This window comes from Cervus canadensis, chromosome 8 (genome assembly GCF_019320065.1).
Source record: "Cervus canadensis isolate Bull #8, Minnesota chromosome 8, ASM1932006v1, whole genome shotgun sequence".
NCBI lineage: Eukaryota > Metazoa > Chordata > Mammalia > Artiodactyla > Cervidae > Cervus > Cervus canadensis.
Genome location: NC_057393.1, coordinates 11,208,100 through 11,223,235, shown reverse-complemented (window position 1 = coordinate 11,223,235; position 15,136 = coordinate 11,208,100). Strand labels below are relative to the sequence as shown.

The 15,136-nt window shown below is 47.0% G+C and overlaps 1 protein-coding gene across 3 annotated transcripts in view; it reads left to right on the top strand.

The window, feature by feature from the left end:
- Positions 1 to 8,527, top strand: part of PLPP4 (phospholipid phosphatase 4) — a 140,380-nt gene extending 131,853 nt beyond the window's left edge. For 2 of the 3 annotated variants that reach the window (XM_043477258.1, XM_043477259.1), the window contains one exon: positions 7,978 to 8,527. In XM_043477258.1, the coding sequence (XP_043333193.1) occupies positions 7,978 to 8,177 (200 nt within the window). In that variant the 3' untranslated portion in view covers positions 8,178 to 8,527. The remainder of the gene's footprint in view (positions 1 to 7,977) is intronic. The other variant, XM_043477260.1, reaches the window with a different exon arrangement.
- Positions 8,528 to 15,136: the final 6,609 nt, after the last annotated feature.

Here is a 15,136-nt window from a genome sequence, read left to right as displayed (position 1 = left end):
TGCCAGTGCTTTCCCACCCCAGGGCCTTTGCACTGGCTGTCTCCTATGCCCAGAATTCACTTCTTTCAGATGTGTGTATGGCTCTTCCCTTCCCTCCTCCTGATCTTAGCTCAAGTGAGGCTGTCTTATAGTGACCACTCTGTTGAAATTGCAACCCAGTCCACACACTCTCTGTGGTGCTCACCTTGCTCATCTACCACCTTCTGACAAACCCAGTCATTTCTTGCTCAGTCACTTCAGTCATGTCCAGCTCTTTGCAACTCTACGGACTGTAACCTGCCAGGCTCCTCTGTCTATGGGATTCTCCAAGCAAAAATACTGGAGTGGGTTGCCATGCCCTCCTCCAGGTGATCTTCCTGACCCAGGGTTCGAACACATGTCCCCTGCATTGCAGGCAAATTCTTTACCACTGAGCCACTGGGGAAATCCCAGTCATTTCTTAGGTATTGATTTTTGTCTGTTCTTATCCACTTGAACAAGAGTCTGCACAGTTCCTCTGTGAAGGATCAGATAGTCACTACCTAGGGCTTTATGTGGGCCATAAAGTCTGTATTGTAACTGCTCGAGCTGGTGATGGTGGTGTGAACACCAGCCTATAAATGAATGGTTCACATAGTTTGCTGCTGTCTGTACTAGAATATATTCTCCCCGTGGGGAAGGATTTGTGTCTCTTTTGCTGGTATGGCACATAGTAGGAGCTTGTGTTAGTTTCCCAGATTCTACAAACTGAATAGAAGAATAAAGGTTGTCTCATGGTTCTGGAGGCCAGAAGCCCAAGGTCAAGGTGTTGGCGGCCCCTCTCCCTCTGACACCTGCACCGGAAAGAGCTTTCCTTGCGTCTTGCAGCTGATCAGCCCCACATAGTTCTCAGCTTCTGCAAACATAATTCCAATCTCTGCCTCTATCTTCACATGGCATTTCCCTTGAGTTTCTTCACATCACCTTCCCTCTGTGTGTATCTGTCTCTGTGTTCAAATTTCCCCTTTCTGTAAGCACACCAGTCAGATTAGAGCCCATTCTACTGATCTCATTTGGGCTTGATTATCTCTGTACAGATTCTATATCCAAATATGGTTGCATTCTGAGGTACTGAGGTTTAGGACTTAAGCGTATCTTTTGGAGGAACAATTCTTTATGTTTAACAGTGCTCAGTACCTAAGTGTGTAATGCAGGAATTAATAGTTTTTGTTAAATCATATTCCTTTCTAATTTTATCTTCTCTATGCACTGGTTTTACTAAAACTATTCTTACTCTTTGCAAGTTCTTTCTCTTCAAAAATGAACCAAAATGTAAACTTCAAAAACCATCCGCTCACTCCTTCATTATATCTCTTGTACCTGTGTGTCAGGCATATTCTCTGATGGAGGCATAGTATTGACGCAGACAGACTTGGTGCTGCCCTGCCAGCTTACAGTGTAGCGGGTAGATTGTGCATTCTCTGTGCTGTGTAGGTTCTTTTATAAAAGCTCAAAGTCACAAAAATGAGATGTGTTATTAGTAGTAGAATAAAAAGAACAGAAACAATCATGTGAGGTTGTTGAGTTTTCCAGAAATGGTCATTACCCTTAGGGTCTTGGGTCATAAAGCCCAAGGCATACAAGGTCCCAAGTAAGCCAGCTGAGTGATGTTGGATGTTGCTATGACAACAGGGAGGGATGTGTTCCTCCTGGGGACCTGATGGCACGTCATCAGAACACTTTCTGCTTGTTGGTGCCAGAGCTGAGTACTGGCACCTCAATAGGCCAGACTCCACAAGATCCTTTCCTGCCCTTCAACCTCATGAGAAGAGGTTGAGGTCATGCTCATTTTCCAGGTAAGGATTGAAATACAGGTCACCTGATTCAAAGTCTAGCCCTCTTTCTACTACCATTGGAGCCCACTAGGTATTGATTCTAACCTCCCCTTTCAAATAGCTTTGTTGAGGTGTAATTCATAACTCATAATGCATAGGTTCTCCCTTTAAAATGTATAATTAAATGGTTTTTAGTATATTCAGAGCTGTGCAGCCATCACCACTGTCTAATTCCAGAAAATGTTCATATCGGCCACCACAGCCCCTGGCAATCAGAAATCTACTTTCTTTCTCTATGGATTTCCATCTTCTGGACATTGCATATTCCTGGCATCACATAATATGTGGCCTTTTGTGTCTTGTGGTATCTATTCTTTAGTGCATCTTGTAAATGTTGTTCAGGGCCTCTCAACATTTACTGAGTAATAACTGCTGGGTTGGGCTTTCAAGTGGCTCAGTGGTAAAGAGTCAGCCTGCCAAGCAGGAGACCGAGTTTGATCCCTGGGTTGGGAAGATCCCCTGAAGGAGGAAATGGCAACCAACTCCAGTATTCTTGCCATGGACAGAAGAGCCTGGCAGGCTACATTCCATGGGGTCGCAGAGTCAGACGCAACTTAGTGACTGCACATACACAATTCAGTTCAGTTCAATTCAGTCGCTCAGTCGTGTCCAACTCTTTGTGACCCCACGAATCGCAGCATGCCAGGACTCCATGTCCATCACCAACTCCCGAAGTCTACTCAAACTCATGTCCATCGAGTCAGTGATGCCATCCAGCCATCTCATCCTCTGTCGTCCCCTTCTTGTCCTGCCCCCAATCCCTCCCAGCATCAGGGTCTTTTCCAATGAGTCAACTCTCCGCATCAGGTGGTCAAAGTATTGGAGCTTCAGCTTCAGCATCACTCCTTCCAATGAATATTCAGGACTGATTTCTTTTACAAGGGACTGGTTGGATCTCCTTGCATTCCAAGGGACTTTCAAGAGTCTTCTCCAACACCACAGTTCAAAAGCATCAATTCTTTGGCACTCAGCTTTCTTCACAGTTCAACTCTCACATCCATACATGACCACTGGAAAAAACATAGCCTTGACCAGACGGACCTTTGTTGGCAAAGTAAGGTCTCTGCTTTTTAATATGCTATCTAGGTTGGTCATAACTTTCTGTCCAAGGAGTAAGTGTCTTTTAATTTCATGGCTACAATCTCCATCTGCAGTAATTTTGGACCCCAAAAAATAAAGTCTGACACTGTTTCCACTGTTTCCCCATCTATCTCCCATGAAGTGATAGGACCAGATGCCATGATCTTAGTTTTCTAAATGTTGAGCTTTAAGCCAACTTTTTCACTCTCCTCTTTCACTTTCATCAAGAGGCTTTTTAGTTCCTCTTCACTCTCTGCCATAAGGGTGGTGTTATCTGCATATCTGAGGTTATTGATATTTCTCCCAGCAATCTTGATTCCGGCTTGTGCTTCTTCCAGCCCAGTGTTTCTCATGATGTACTCTGCATATAAGTTAAATAAGCAGGGTGACAATATACAGCCTTGATGTACTCCTTTTCCTATTTGGAACCAGTCTGTTGTTCCATGTCCAGTTCTAACTGTTGCTTCCTGACCTGCATATAGGTTTCTCAAGAGGTGGTCTGGTATTCCCATCTCTTTAAGAATTTTCCACAGTTTATTGTGATCCACACAGTCAAAGGCTTTGGCATAGTCAATAAAGCAGAAATAGATGTTTTTCTGGAACTCCTTTGCTTTTCCATGATCCAGCAGATGTTGGCAACTTGATCTCTGGTTCCTCTGCCTTTCCTAAAACCAGCTTGACCATCTGGAAGTTCACGGTTCACGTATTGCTGAAGCCTGGCTTGGAGAATTTTGAGCGTTACTTTACTAGCATGTGAGATGAGTGCAATTGTGCAGTAGTTTGAGCATTCTTTGGCATTGCCTTTCTTTGGGATGGAAATGAAAACTGACCTTTTCCAGTCCTGTGGCCGCTGCTGAGTTTTTCAAATTTGCTGGCATATTGACTGCAGCACTTTCACAGCATCATCTTTCAGGATTTGAGATAGCTCAACTGGAATTCCATCACCTCCACTAGCTTTGTTTGTAGTGCACACAACTGCTGGGCTCTGGGGAGATGAAGATGAGGTACTCAAGGGGCAGTTAATGCTGACAGGTGGATGTGAGCTGAGAGGTGCACAGACAACAGCCTAGAAAGCTAGTGGAGCCCCTGGTCCTCGACAAAGTCCCAAGGGGACATGGAAAACCATCTTCTCCAGCCCACACCAGAAGCCTGGTCAACTTATGTCCTATAGAACTATAGAGACACACCTCTCTGGGAGAAGATGGACCACTCCTTTCAGTTTCTCAAACTTGCCACGCCCCCTCCTTCCTCTGCCCAGAAGACTGCGCTGCCATCCCTGCCTCCACTTCCCACACTGCTGGTTTGCACCTGCTCATCCTGCAGGGCTGACCCTTGGGTCTTGTCCTCAGCAAAACTCCCCTGATCCAGACAAGCCAGACCACCCTGCTGGCTGATCTCACAGACCCGCCTTCTCCTTCACGGCGCTCACCACAGCTGCCGCTCGCTGATAAGACTGTCGCTTCTCAGTGTCCGTCTTAGCCCCTAGGATTGGGAACACATCTCTTTGGTTCAGCCTTGTGTTCTGGTACTGGGCATCACTCCTGACACCTGATCCCCTTGCAAAATACGTGATGGATGAATGACATCGATGCTGAGTGAGGAGAGCCCAACTTGTGTACTCGGGGGACATGGAGGTCCACACACCCCCCCTTGGAGCCCTCTAGTTCCATGCGACCATATTTGGGGTGAAGTCAATCCCAAGCAGTTTTTTCCCTAACAAGGGCCGCCTGTCTCCTGCCTGCTTTTCTCTAAACACATGCTCTATGGGATGGGAATGGGATTTCATTAAGTGGCACTTAATGAGAGTCTCTCTCTTTAAGTAAGTCATTTTTTAAATCTGATTCATCATCTTTGTGATAAACAAAGCCCTGAATAACAGCTGAGAAGGCGCCTTCGCTAGACCTTCCATTGCCCTAGTTGCTTCTAATAACTACGGTGGCACCTACGATACCACTTTTTGCTCACTCCATTAAATGGGAAAACAGCATTGACAGCACTCACGTGCTCTGGCTTGCTGCCACGTCAGTAAGCTTGGGGAACGTACATTCAGAATGATTTGGTATCTTTTGGTCCATGATACACCTCGTGCGTGTGACAAATGCCTTGTCACAGAAAATAAAAGTCAAGTGGCATTATTTATAGGTTTCTCTGTGTGGTCTGTTCAATAGTCAATGACTCAAACACAGTTGTCCTGGGTCATTTCAGATACTCATAAAAGTAATACCCCGTGGGCCTGTTCTCTGGGGTTATTGGAAAAACAAAACAATGGTGTGTCTCCAAGACTTACATGAAAAAGCCTGGCACATTTGCTGGCACAGGCTCCTGCCCATAGGAGGTATGAAGTTTCTCAATATGAGGAACTTGATTTAATCACATAATTAATGTGACCCCTGCCTCATGACCCCACGGAGGAATTCATAGTAAGCATTACTTTCTAATTTCTTGGGTGAAATTTTTTTTAAGTTCATGAGTTTATTTAAAATGCTGTGAAAGTGTGGCCATGCCAAAGAGATGACAACTATAGACTGTTGAGTTACTGTGTGAAGGGAAGGGTGGGGAAGGATTAGAAAGTCGCCAGTAGTTCTGGGAAGATCCGCTGGAGGAGGAAATGGCAACCCACTCCAGTATTCTTGCCTCGAGGATCCCATGGACAGAGAAGTCTGGTCGGCTGCGGTCTATAGGGTCAAAAAGAGTCAGCCACATCTGAAGCGACAGCACGCAGTGCTGGAGAGGAACAGAGTAACAGTGATGCATGCTATTTTTTTTTTTTAATTAAAAAAGTTTTTTTGGCTACATAACATAGCATGTGAGGCCTTAATTCCCTGACCATGGATCAAACCCTTGTCCCCTACATTGGAAACACAGCATCTTAACCACTGGACTGCCATAGAAGTCTAAGACTATTGTTTTAGATATTGCATTTCAAGGCCTTATTTTGTGGCATGCACTGTTCAGAAGCAGATCTCATCAAATCATTGTCACGATTAAATGACTTGGATATTGAGGTTTCCACTTGAGAGCTGGGGAAACTGAGGTTCAGAGGTGCAGTGACTTGCCCTGGTGTGTCTACAGTGTCTTTGTGATGGATTTCTCAGCCAAGAGGATTCTCAGGTCCGGGGTGAGAATAGAGGCTGGATAACTTACCGCGGCCCCAGGCATCTGCTCTGGGAGCAGAGCTGGGCACCTGGGTTTCACCGTATCTCACAAGTGGTCCTCTCCACCCCTCTCACCTTGGTGGCTACTCATCAGGGCTGAGTGGCCACTAATCTCTTTCCCTCCTCTTTCTGCCAGGTGGTGGCCACAGTTGCACCGTGTTTGCACTCCTATGCAGAGGAAGTAGCCACAATTATTCAGTCTCTCTGGCCTGTTAGAATGACTTTTGTTTGCAAGTGATATTTTATCCCAATGAAGGGTATGACCTATTTTCTGAAGATGCTCAGCAGAGTTTCGTAATGATCTGCAGGCTGGTCTCAGTAGGTTGACCCTGGGGACCAAATTCCTAGAACATTCACATGAGAAAGAGTCTCAGCTGCCAAACACTTATTCCTGGTGAGGGAACTTAGGTTCAGAGAGGGGAATAGGGACAACACAGGACAGTAACCAGAGCCTAGCTCCCAATTACTGTGCACGTATTCATTCATCTGGGCCTCCCTGATGGCTCAGTGGTAAAGAATCCGCCTGCCAATGCAGGAGACATGGGTTTGATCCCTGAGACAGGAAGATCCCCAGAGAAGGAAGTGGCAACCCACTCCAGTATTCTTGCCTGGGCAATCCCACAGACGGAGGAGCCTGGCGGGCTACAGCCCATGGGGTCGCAAAAGAGTCGGATACGACTTAGCAACTAAGCAACAACATTCATTCAGCCACTTCCATTCACCAATTTAATTCTGCAGTAGATGAGCAAAGTGCTGTTCCAGCTGTTGAGGAATCAACAGTCAGCAAGCCCCACAGAGCCCCTGCCCTGGTGGAGCAGAGATTCCAGTGTTAATGTTACATCATCACACAGCTCGACACACCACTTGCCATTCTCATCCCCAGGAGATGAGAAAGTGTATCCCTGCCCAGAGGAGGTGTGGGCGATTCAACAAGATAATGATGGTGAAAGTGGAAACCCCCCACCGGAGGATGACACTTCAGCCTGGCATTACCCTTCACGAGAAATCAAAGTTTCTCTTGGCAGGGGAGGTTTCTCCATTGTGTTAGGATCTTTTTGGCAAGAATAAACCCATAGACACAGTTTAAAGGGCATGCACATACACACACACACACACACACACACACACAGAGTGAGGGTTGTTGGGGTGGGCCACTTTCATGGGGTCTCTGGTGGACATTAGCTGAACGCCCTCTTTGGCACGGGGTCACCAGAGGTGGTGAAAGGGCCTGTTTTGCCCACAGGTTCCATCTCCTACCTTGTCTGCGGGGGCCCCCACCACGTCCTCTGACTTGATAAAACCTGCAGCTTGTTAGAGGGTTTAGGCCCCTCCCACTGGGAATGTTGACTTTGCCCACCCTGGTGCAGCATAAAATGTTGTATTCACTCTGTGACTCAGAAGTCTCATTCCATCCCTGGGAAATCACTTAACTTTGAGGAGGAGACCAGCATGCCCGCTGGCTTTCCGTGGTGTACCAGCAACAGTGCAGGACTCCAGCAGAAACTTGCTAAAGAAAAATGACAGCCCCCGAGGGTATTCATATTCCATGGAGATGGCTGGAACTCTTCTTGCAGAATTCAGAATTGATTTTCAAAATCAAGAATGCAATTCTGAATTTGTGCTGTGCTTTGCTGCATATCCCATCAATAACGAGAAGAGTCAAGTACACCCTGAAAAGGGGATGTTTAAGTTCTAGAAATGGTAAGGGTTTGCGGAGGCCACCAAGATGTACACCTGCAGGGTCGTTTCTCTCCCCTTATAGTCTTTCGAAGGGTCTCATCAGCAAGCCAGTCACCGAAATCAGTAGGAAAGTGCTTTCTGGAAATCACAACTAGCCTCATTTGAATGAATCATAATGCATTTCTCCCGGTTCTGCTCTTCTGTCCTAGATTCATTTGTTGGCGGAGTCATTGGCCTCATTTTTGCCTACATTTGCTACAGACAGCATTACCCACCTCTGGCCAACACAGCCTGTCACAAACCCTATGTCAGTCTCCGAGTCCCGCCCTCGCTGAAGAAAGATGAGAGGCCCACGGCCGACAGTGCGCCCAGCCTGCCCCTGGAGGGGATCACCGAGGGCCCTGTATGACCCAGACCTCGGGGGATGGACTCTGAGCTCAGACCACGCTCTTCCACCCTGACCTCATCACACAGTAGAAGAGTTTTCTGTAATATGTTTCTCATCCGTTGTTTCTCCAAGTTCTCCTTCTGCTCCCATTTTGCCGATGGTGATCCTGCTACATTCCATGTCTACTTTCAACTCTCCTGAACTGGTCAAGAGAAGGGCCCAGGAACATTTTGTGAGAGACACGTGGAAGGAGGCTGCCAGGGTGGGTGGGTGCAGCCTTGTTGATTCCTCCTTCCGAAATGTTTGCTGTCATGGCCACCGTCCTATGTTTTCATGGTTGTAAAACATAATAAAACATCCCACCTGGAAGACATGGTGTTGGCAGTTCAGTGCACAGATCATTCCGGGCCATGGTGAGTTTCACATCCACCCCCAGGGTGGAGAACCGGCCCAGCTCTAGCTGTGGTTGTTCTAGGTACTGAGCTGCGGGTGGAGGCTGACAACCTTTGAGAACTGTCAGCTGATCACAGCTCTGAAATGGAGTTGCAGAGTGGAGCTGCAGCCTTGATATCTCTGCTGCTGCTGCTGCTAAGTCGCTTCAGTCGTGTCCGACTCTGTGTGACCCCACAGACGGCAGCCCACCAGTCTCCGCCGTCCCTGGGATTCTCCAGGCAAGATCACTGGAGTGGGTTGCCATTTCCTTCTCCAATGCATGAAAGTGAAAAGTGAAAGTGAAGTCACTCAGTCGTGTCCGACTCTTCACGAGCCCATGGACTGCAGCCTACCAGGCTCCTCCATCCATGGGATTCTCCAGGCAAGAGTACTGGAGTGGGTTGCCATTGCCTTCTCCATTGATATCTCTAGGGCTCTTTGAATCACTGAATCTGTTACCAAGTCCAAGCTCAATCTGGTCATCCCACTGAGCCAATAATTGGGAGACAAGGTTTTGAGGCAAGGAATAGTGACTTTATCTGGAAAGTCAGGCATCCAAGGAAATGGTGGACTAATGCCCTACAGCACTGTCTGATGGGGTCTGGATGCTAGTTCTTTTTATGGAACAGAGAGAGGAAGGAGGTCAGGGAAAAACAAGGCCATAAGTCTTGCAGAATATCTCCTGGTTTGGTCATCCTAGGGGAGGGGATGTATTAATTTCTTCTTTCCTACAGCCATTCACACATGGGCAGGGCAGGGAGTTTCCCTGTGAGCTGAACAAAGACACTTTAGTTTAACATTCAGGCTGAGGGGCGGGGTTCCCTGAGACAGGCCATTATGTGTGCTTATAATTACAGATAGCATCCTTTCAGTGATTAGAGTAACAAAAGCAACAGAAAGCAAAGGTTAAAGTAAAAGAAACACAAGGTGCAGTCAGATTTTGTTCTTCTCTGTTACAAATCTAGAAGGAAATGAGATGAATCATCTCACACATAGGTTTCTACCAAACAGGAGGAAAATAAAGATCGAGAGTATGGGGAGAGGGTCAAAGCAGTGTTCTGAGGGCAGAAGGTACCCTATACTTTCAAGGGTACGGCTGGGTGATGCTGGAGTAAAAGCTGCCCCTGGGTAGGAGGTTTTCCCCTTTAGGATCCTGGTGCTCGAAGGGTCCTTCACATGGCAGCAGCGGGTCCCCAATCCTGTGTGGCTGGTGGCGTTTCAGCATGATGGGGCTCCTGCAGAAGGTGCCAGAACAGAAACAGAAATACGCTGTCTCTGGCTCAGCTCTTCTCACTGTTTAAAGGTGGCCAGAGGAGAACTGTGTGCAGTCTGAGTACAGAGCCCGCCACTCCTCGGCCAGCTTGTTCTTTTCAAAGCAGCGAGCAACCTTCCGTTCGGTTCTGATCAGACGTGCCAAGTGGTTCTCCAGATCCTCCAACCACGGGATGCATTTCCGATGTCTGAAGACTGTCACTTTCCAGCAGTCCCTGTAACAGCCTGCATCTGTAGGGACTCGAGTGGCTGTCGAAGCGGTCGCCCTTATAGCTCTGCCCTGGGCATGCCAGTTAGAACCATCAGGGGGTCCTTGATCAGCCACCTCGGCTGTGGGCTAAGCCTAGGAGTGCCTGTACCACTTGTAAAGATCTTATCAGGTGAGCTCCAGTGCAGCTCTCTAGAGCTATGATCATTTCAACCCTGTGTCCACACCCAACAGGGAGCAACTATCCTATTGTGGGGTAAGGGGAGGGGACGTCTTGAAGTCCTTCCAAAGTCAGATATTTTTAAATTGCAGCAGTTACATTCACGAGTAACTTTGAAAACATGTATGAGATACTTTAAAAGCTAAATCATAGCAATTCATAAGACAATTTTAAATCTGACTTCCCTGATGGCTCAGTGGTAAAGAACCCACATGCAATGCAGGAGACAGAGGAGATGAGGGTTTGAACCTTGGGTCAGGAAGATTCCCTGGAGTAGGAATGGCTACCCACTCCAGTATCCTCGCCTGGAAAATATCCCATGGACAGAGGAAACTGGCAAGCTACAGTCCATGGGGTCACAAAGAGTTGGACATGATTAAAGAGACAAAGCATGCAGCAATTTTAAATCCAGAGCCAAAATTCATATAAAATATAAAAATTGAAACAGTATTCTGATCTTACTAAAAATTCTATAATTTTGAAACTAAAGTCAAATATAAAAATACAGGAAAAGAATCCTTTTGCTACCTGCTGTTAAAAACAATCCACCCAATGCCAGCCGTATATTTCTTTGATTCTGGTTTTCCCCCTACTCTGCATAGCAAGCAGGAGGAAAGTGAGAGAACCACACTTCAGTTCATGATGATGACTTAGCACTCTGGACCATGAAATGTAAATTTAATATAAAAGCTTACGTTTAACGATAAATAGAAGGACGCCGAAAAGTAACAAAGCCCAGAGCATTGTTACTGCTGATGATTATTAAATTGAAAGTCCTAAGACAGGTCATGTAAAAGCTTTCATTAAATTGTAATTAAAATCACTAAGGATGTAATAACATGAAGTGTATGGCAGGATCCTTAGGAGACATAATTAACAGGATGAGCCAGCTCACAAAAGGCAGGTGTTTCTGTGGGTGCATGTGTTTTAATTTCATGCTCTATTAAGATGAAGGAAATGTAGCATCACAAAGCACTAATAAAATGGCTGAGAATGAAGTCATGTGTTCCCCAGCCCCTGGTCTTTTTTGGATGTGAGGGGTTACTAATTCAGTTTCTGGCAAAGCAGGTTGTAGACGGTTCACACAGAGCCCAGCCAAAAGCTGTAATCCGTGAGGCTCTTCCCTACTCGAGAGAGCGTGCTCAGAGTCCATCTGCACTGGCTAGAACTCTGTCCTGTGGCCAACCAGAAGTCAGGGGGCTTGCAGGGGAGAGTCCGCATCATTTTCCTCCGCTCCCTTTCTCCAGGTCCTCAGGTTACTTGCACATGGAGGCGTGGTAGTTTTCTTGTTCATCTGGTTACTGATTCCCAGGTGCCACCCCAGAGCTCCTGAATTAGACACTGGGGAAAGACAACCCTGAATCTGTAGTGAGGACTCACAAGCAGTTCTCAGACCCCATTCCTGAAGGTCTTTCTCCTGCCTCCCTTTCTCCCAGAGGGACAGGCTGGAGGGGCAGGGGGCTAGTCTATGGAGCTGTTCTCAGGGCGTCTTCTTCTCTGGGAGGGAAGGGTCTCGGAGATGATCATGTTGTTTTATTTTCTGTTGGTATTTCCATCTGTGCTGTGTGCTGTGTCCCATGGAGCCACAGTTAGTTCATCCTCTGAAGTCCAAATCCCCAGAGTCTCCCTTGATGGTTTCTTTTCCCTGATTCCCTTCATCCGATGCATAAGCAACACTTCTTGGTTTTACCTTCAAAATACTCCCCACACTTGCCCATGCCTCACTCACCCACTTCCCGCCCCCACCCCCCGACCTTAGCTGTGGCCACCCTAGTCCAGGGGGTCACCCTATCTCACGTGAACCGCTGTGATGCCTCCTACCTACCTCACCACGTCCACTTCTGCCGCCTAATCCACGATCCACTCAGGAGCCAAAGTATCCGTGTGTGTATATGTGTGTGTGTGTTGCAGGGCCCAGCCCTGAGACCAGGTGAATATCCTGGGGCAGGAGATGTATGAAATATAGTCAATATGTAATTCACAACTCACACGGTTTATTGCACCCAATTAGCACACGACACAGGTTAGACAGAGTAGGGAAAATAGAACAAGTGGGTAGTGAGCCCTCCCAGGAGAAGTCCAAGAAGGAGATGACTCTGCACAAACAGTCAGACAACAGGGCGCAGGGCGGCTTTGTCCAGAACAGCTGCCAGCAGCCTGGAGTCGGGTCCTTTCAGCAGAAGAGCCTTGCAGCCACGTGACTTGGGGGTCTTTTTTTAAGGAGGAACAGGGGAGGGTTCTTGGCTCTAACAGTTGTCCCTTCTGTGTCCGTGATGTACGTGGCCCATCAAACTTCTTATCTCAGGTTCCCCCCTTAGTTTATCTCTCGTGGACACCCACAGTCCTACGGCAGGTCTTTCAAAACAACTCACGTGGACGTTCTCTGTTTCGGGCTACTTAACATGTCCTAAAAACATGGCTTAAACCCTATAAGTTTCACAGAAAACAAATCACATCATAACTGTCTTCTTTTTTTATTCAGGTATTATTTATATTGGGCTTCCCAGGTAGCTCAGTGGTAAAGAATCTGCCTGCCAATGCAGGAGACTCATGAGATGTGGGTTCAATCCCTGAGTAGGGAAGATTCTCTGGAGGAGGAAATGGCAGCCCATTCCAGTATTCTTGCCTGGGAAATCTCATGGACAGAGGAGCCTGGCAGGCTACAGTCCACGGGGTCATGAAGAGTCGGACATGACTGAACCACAGTACTATTTATATAGAATAAACTCAACCTTTTTTGAATGTCCAGTGTTTTGAATTTTGATCACTGTACACAGCTATGTGACCACCACCACTTTAGAAGTGCTCTCTCCTCCTGGAAGGTTCCTTTTTTGTCTCTGTTTTCCACGCCCTTCTCCATCTCTAGCCCCAGATGACTGTGGATCTGCTTTCTGTTGTAAGGTTATACATTTTCTGCATGCATGCATGCTAAGTAGCTTTAGTTATATCCAACTCTTTGTGACCCTATGGATTGTAGCCCGCCAGGCACCTCTGTCCTTGGGATTCTCCAGGCAAGAATACTGGACTGGGTTGCCATGCCCTTATCCAGGGGATCTTCTCGACCCAGGGATCGAACTTCCGTCTCTTACATCTCCTGCATTGGCAAGTGGATTCTTTACCACTCCCACCACCTGAGAAGCTCTGTACCTTTTCTAGAATGTCATATAAATACAAGCACATAATATGTGGCCTTTTGTTTCTGACTTCTGTCTGCTTTTGCCATCTAGCCTCCTCCCTCACATCTGCTCTGGCTGCCTCCTCTTGGTTCATAAATCAGCTGAGTGGTTTATCGTCTCTGCATCTCTGTGCCCTCTGCACCCAGCAGCTCTGCCTGGCTCTTCCTCTTTCTTCTTTTCCTGGTCTCAACTCAGATGCCTTCTCCTCTGAGCATCATTCACCAGGCCAATCTTCTACTCTTCACTCGCATGCACACACACAGGTTCCCCTCAGGTTCCCCTATTAAGTTCCTTCATGTCATAATTACATTATTCATGTATTCTTACAGGTTGAATTGCCTCCCTTAAAATTCATCTATTGAAGTCCAAACACCCAGTATCCTAGGATGTGACCTTTTAGGGAGAGAGGGTCTTTGCAGAGGTAACCAAAGTTAAAATGAGGTCATTGTTGTTTTTCATTCTCTCAGTCGTGTCCAACTCTTTGCTACCCCCATGGACTGAAGCATGCCGGGCTTTGTTGTCCTTCACTGTCTCCCGGAGTTTGCTGAAACTCATGTCCATTGGATCGGTGAGGCCCTCCAACCACCTCATCCTCTGTCGCCCCTTTCTCTGGCTGCCTTCAATCTTTCCCAGCATCAGGGTCTTTTCCAACAAGTTGGCATTAGGGTAGTACTAATCCAATATGATCAATGTCTTTATAGAAAGGGGAAGCTTGGAGATAGGCCACACAGAGGGAAGACTGAGTGAAAACCACCATGGACACGCTAGGGAGAGAAGCCTCGACAGACCCTTCACTCACAACCCTCAGAGGACCCCACCCTGCTGACACCTTAGCCTTGGACTTTTAGCTCCAGAACTGTGAGATGATAGGTTTCTGTTGTTTAAGGCACCAGCTTGTGGTACTTTGTTACTGCAGCCTGAGCAATCAAATAGATTTTTTTTCCATCCTGTCCTCACCGGCGTGTAGGTCTGGTGGGTGAAGGACCCATCTGTCTCGTGCACAGTTCTCTTCCCAGGGCCCGGCACAGAGGAGGCCCTTGATGTGTTGCTGAATTAGTGAATGGGAACATCCTCTTATTCTTTCTCACGGTTATCCTTCTAAGGTTGGCTCATGAAGTTTAAGTTACCTGCTCAAGGTGACACAGCTAAAAGCAAGAGAATTTTTGATTCCTGGTCCTGCATCATTCCAATTATTCCATAGTTCCCTGAGGGCCAGCTTGAAAAAAAAAGAAAATCGACCAGCCTTCCCTTCTCATAGAATATGGAATGCTAGTTCTCCTTGAAGTGCTTCAGAAGGTTTACATTTGGGCTGTGGCCTGCCTGCCTGCCTACTCAATCTTGTCCAACTATTTGTGACCCCATGGACTGTAGTCCAGCAGGCTCCTCTGTCTAGAGAACTTTCTAAGCAAGAATACTAGGGTGGGTTGCCATTTCTTCCTGCAGGGAATCTTCCCGAGCCAGGGATTGAACACAGGTCTCCTACATTGCAGGCAGATTCTTAATCACTGAGCCACTGAGGAAGCCCCTGGGCTGTGGAGGGAGAAGCAAAAATAACAACAAAACAAGGTATCAGCCAAAACTGGATACCTTGAAGGAGGTTGTTTACATTAAACAAAGCAAACCAACCAACTTAACAAAAGACTTCTTTCCTTAACCTAAATATTGAACATCA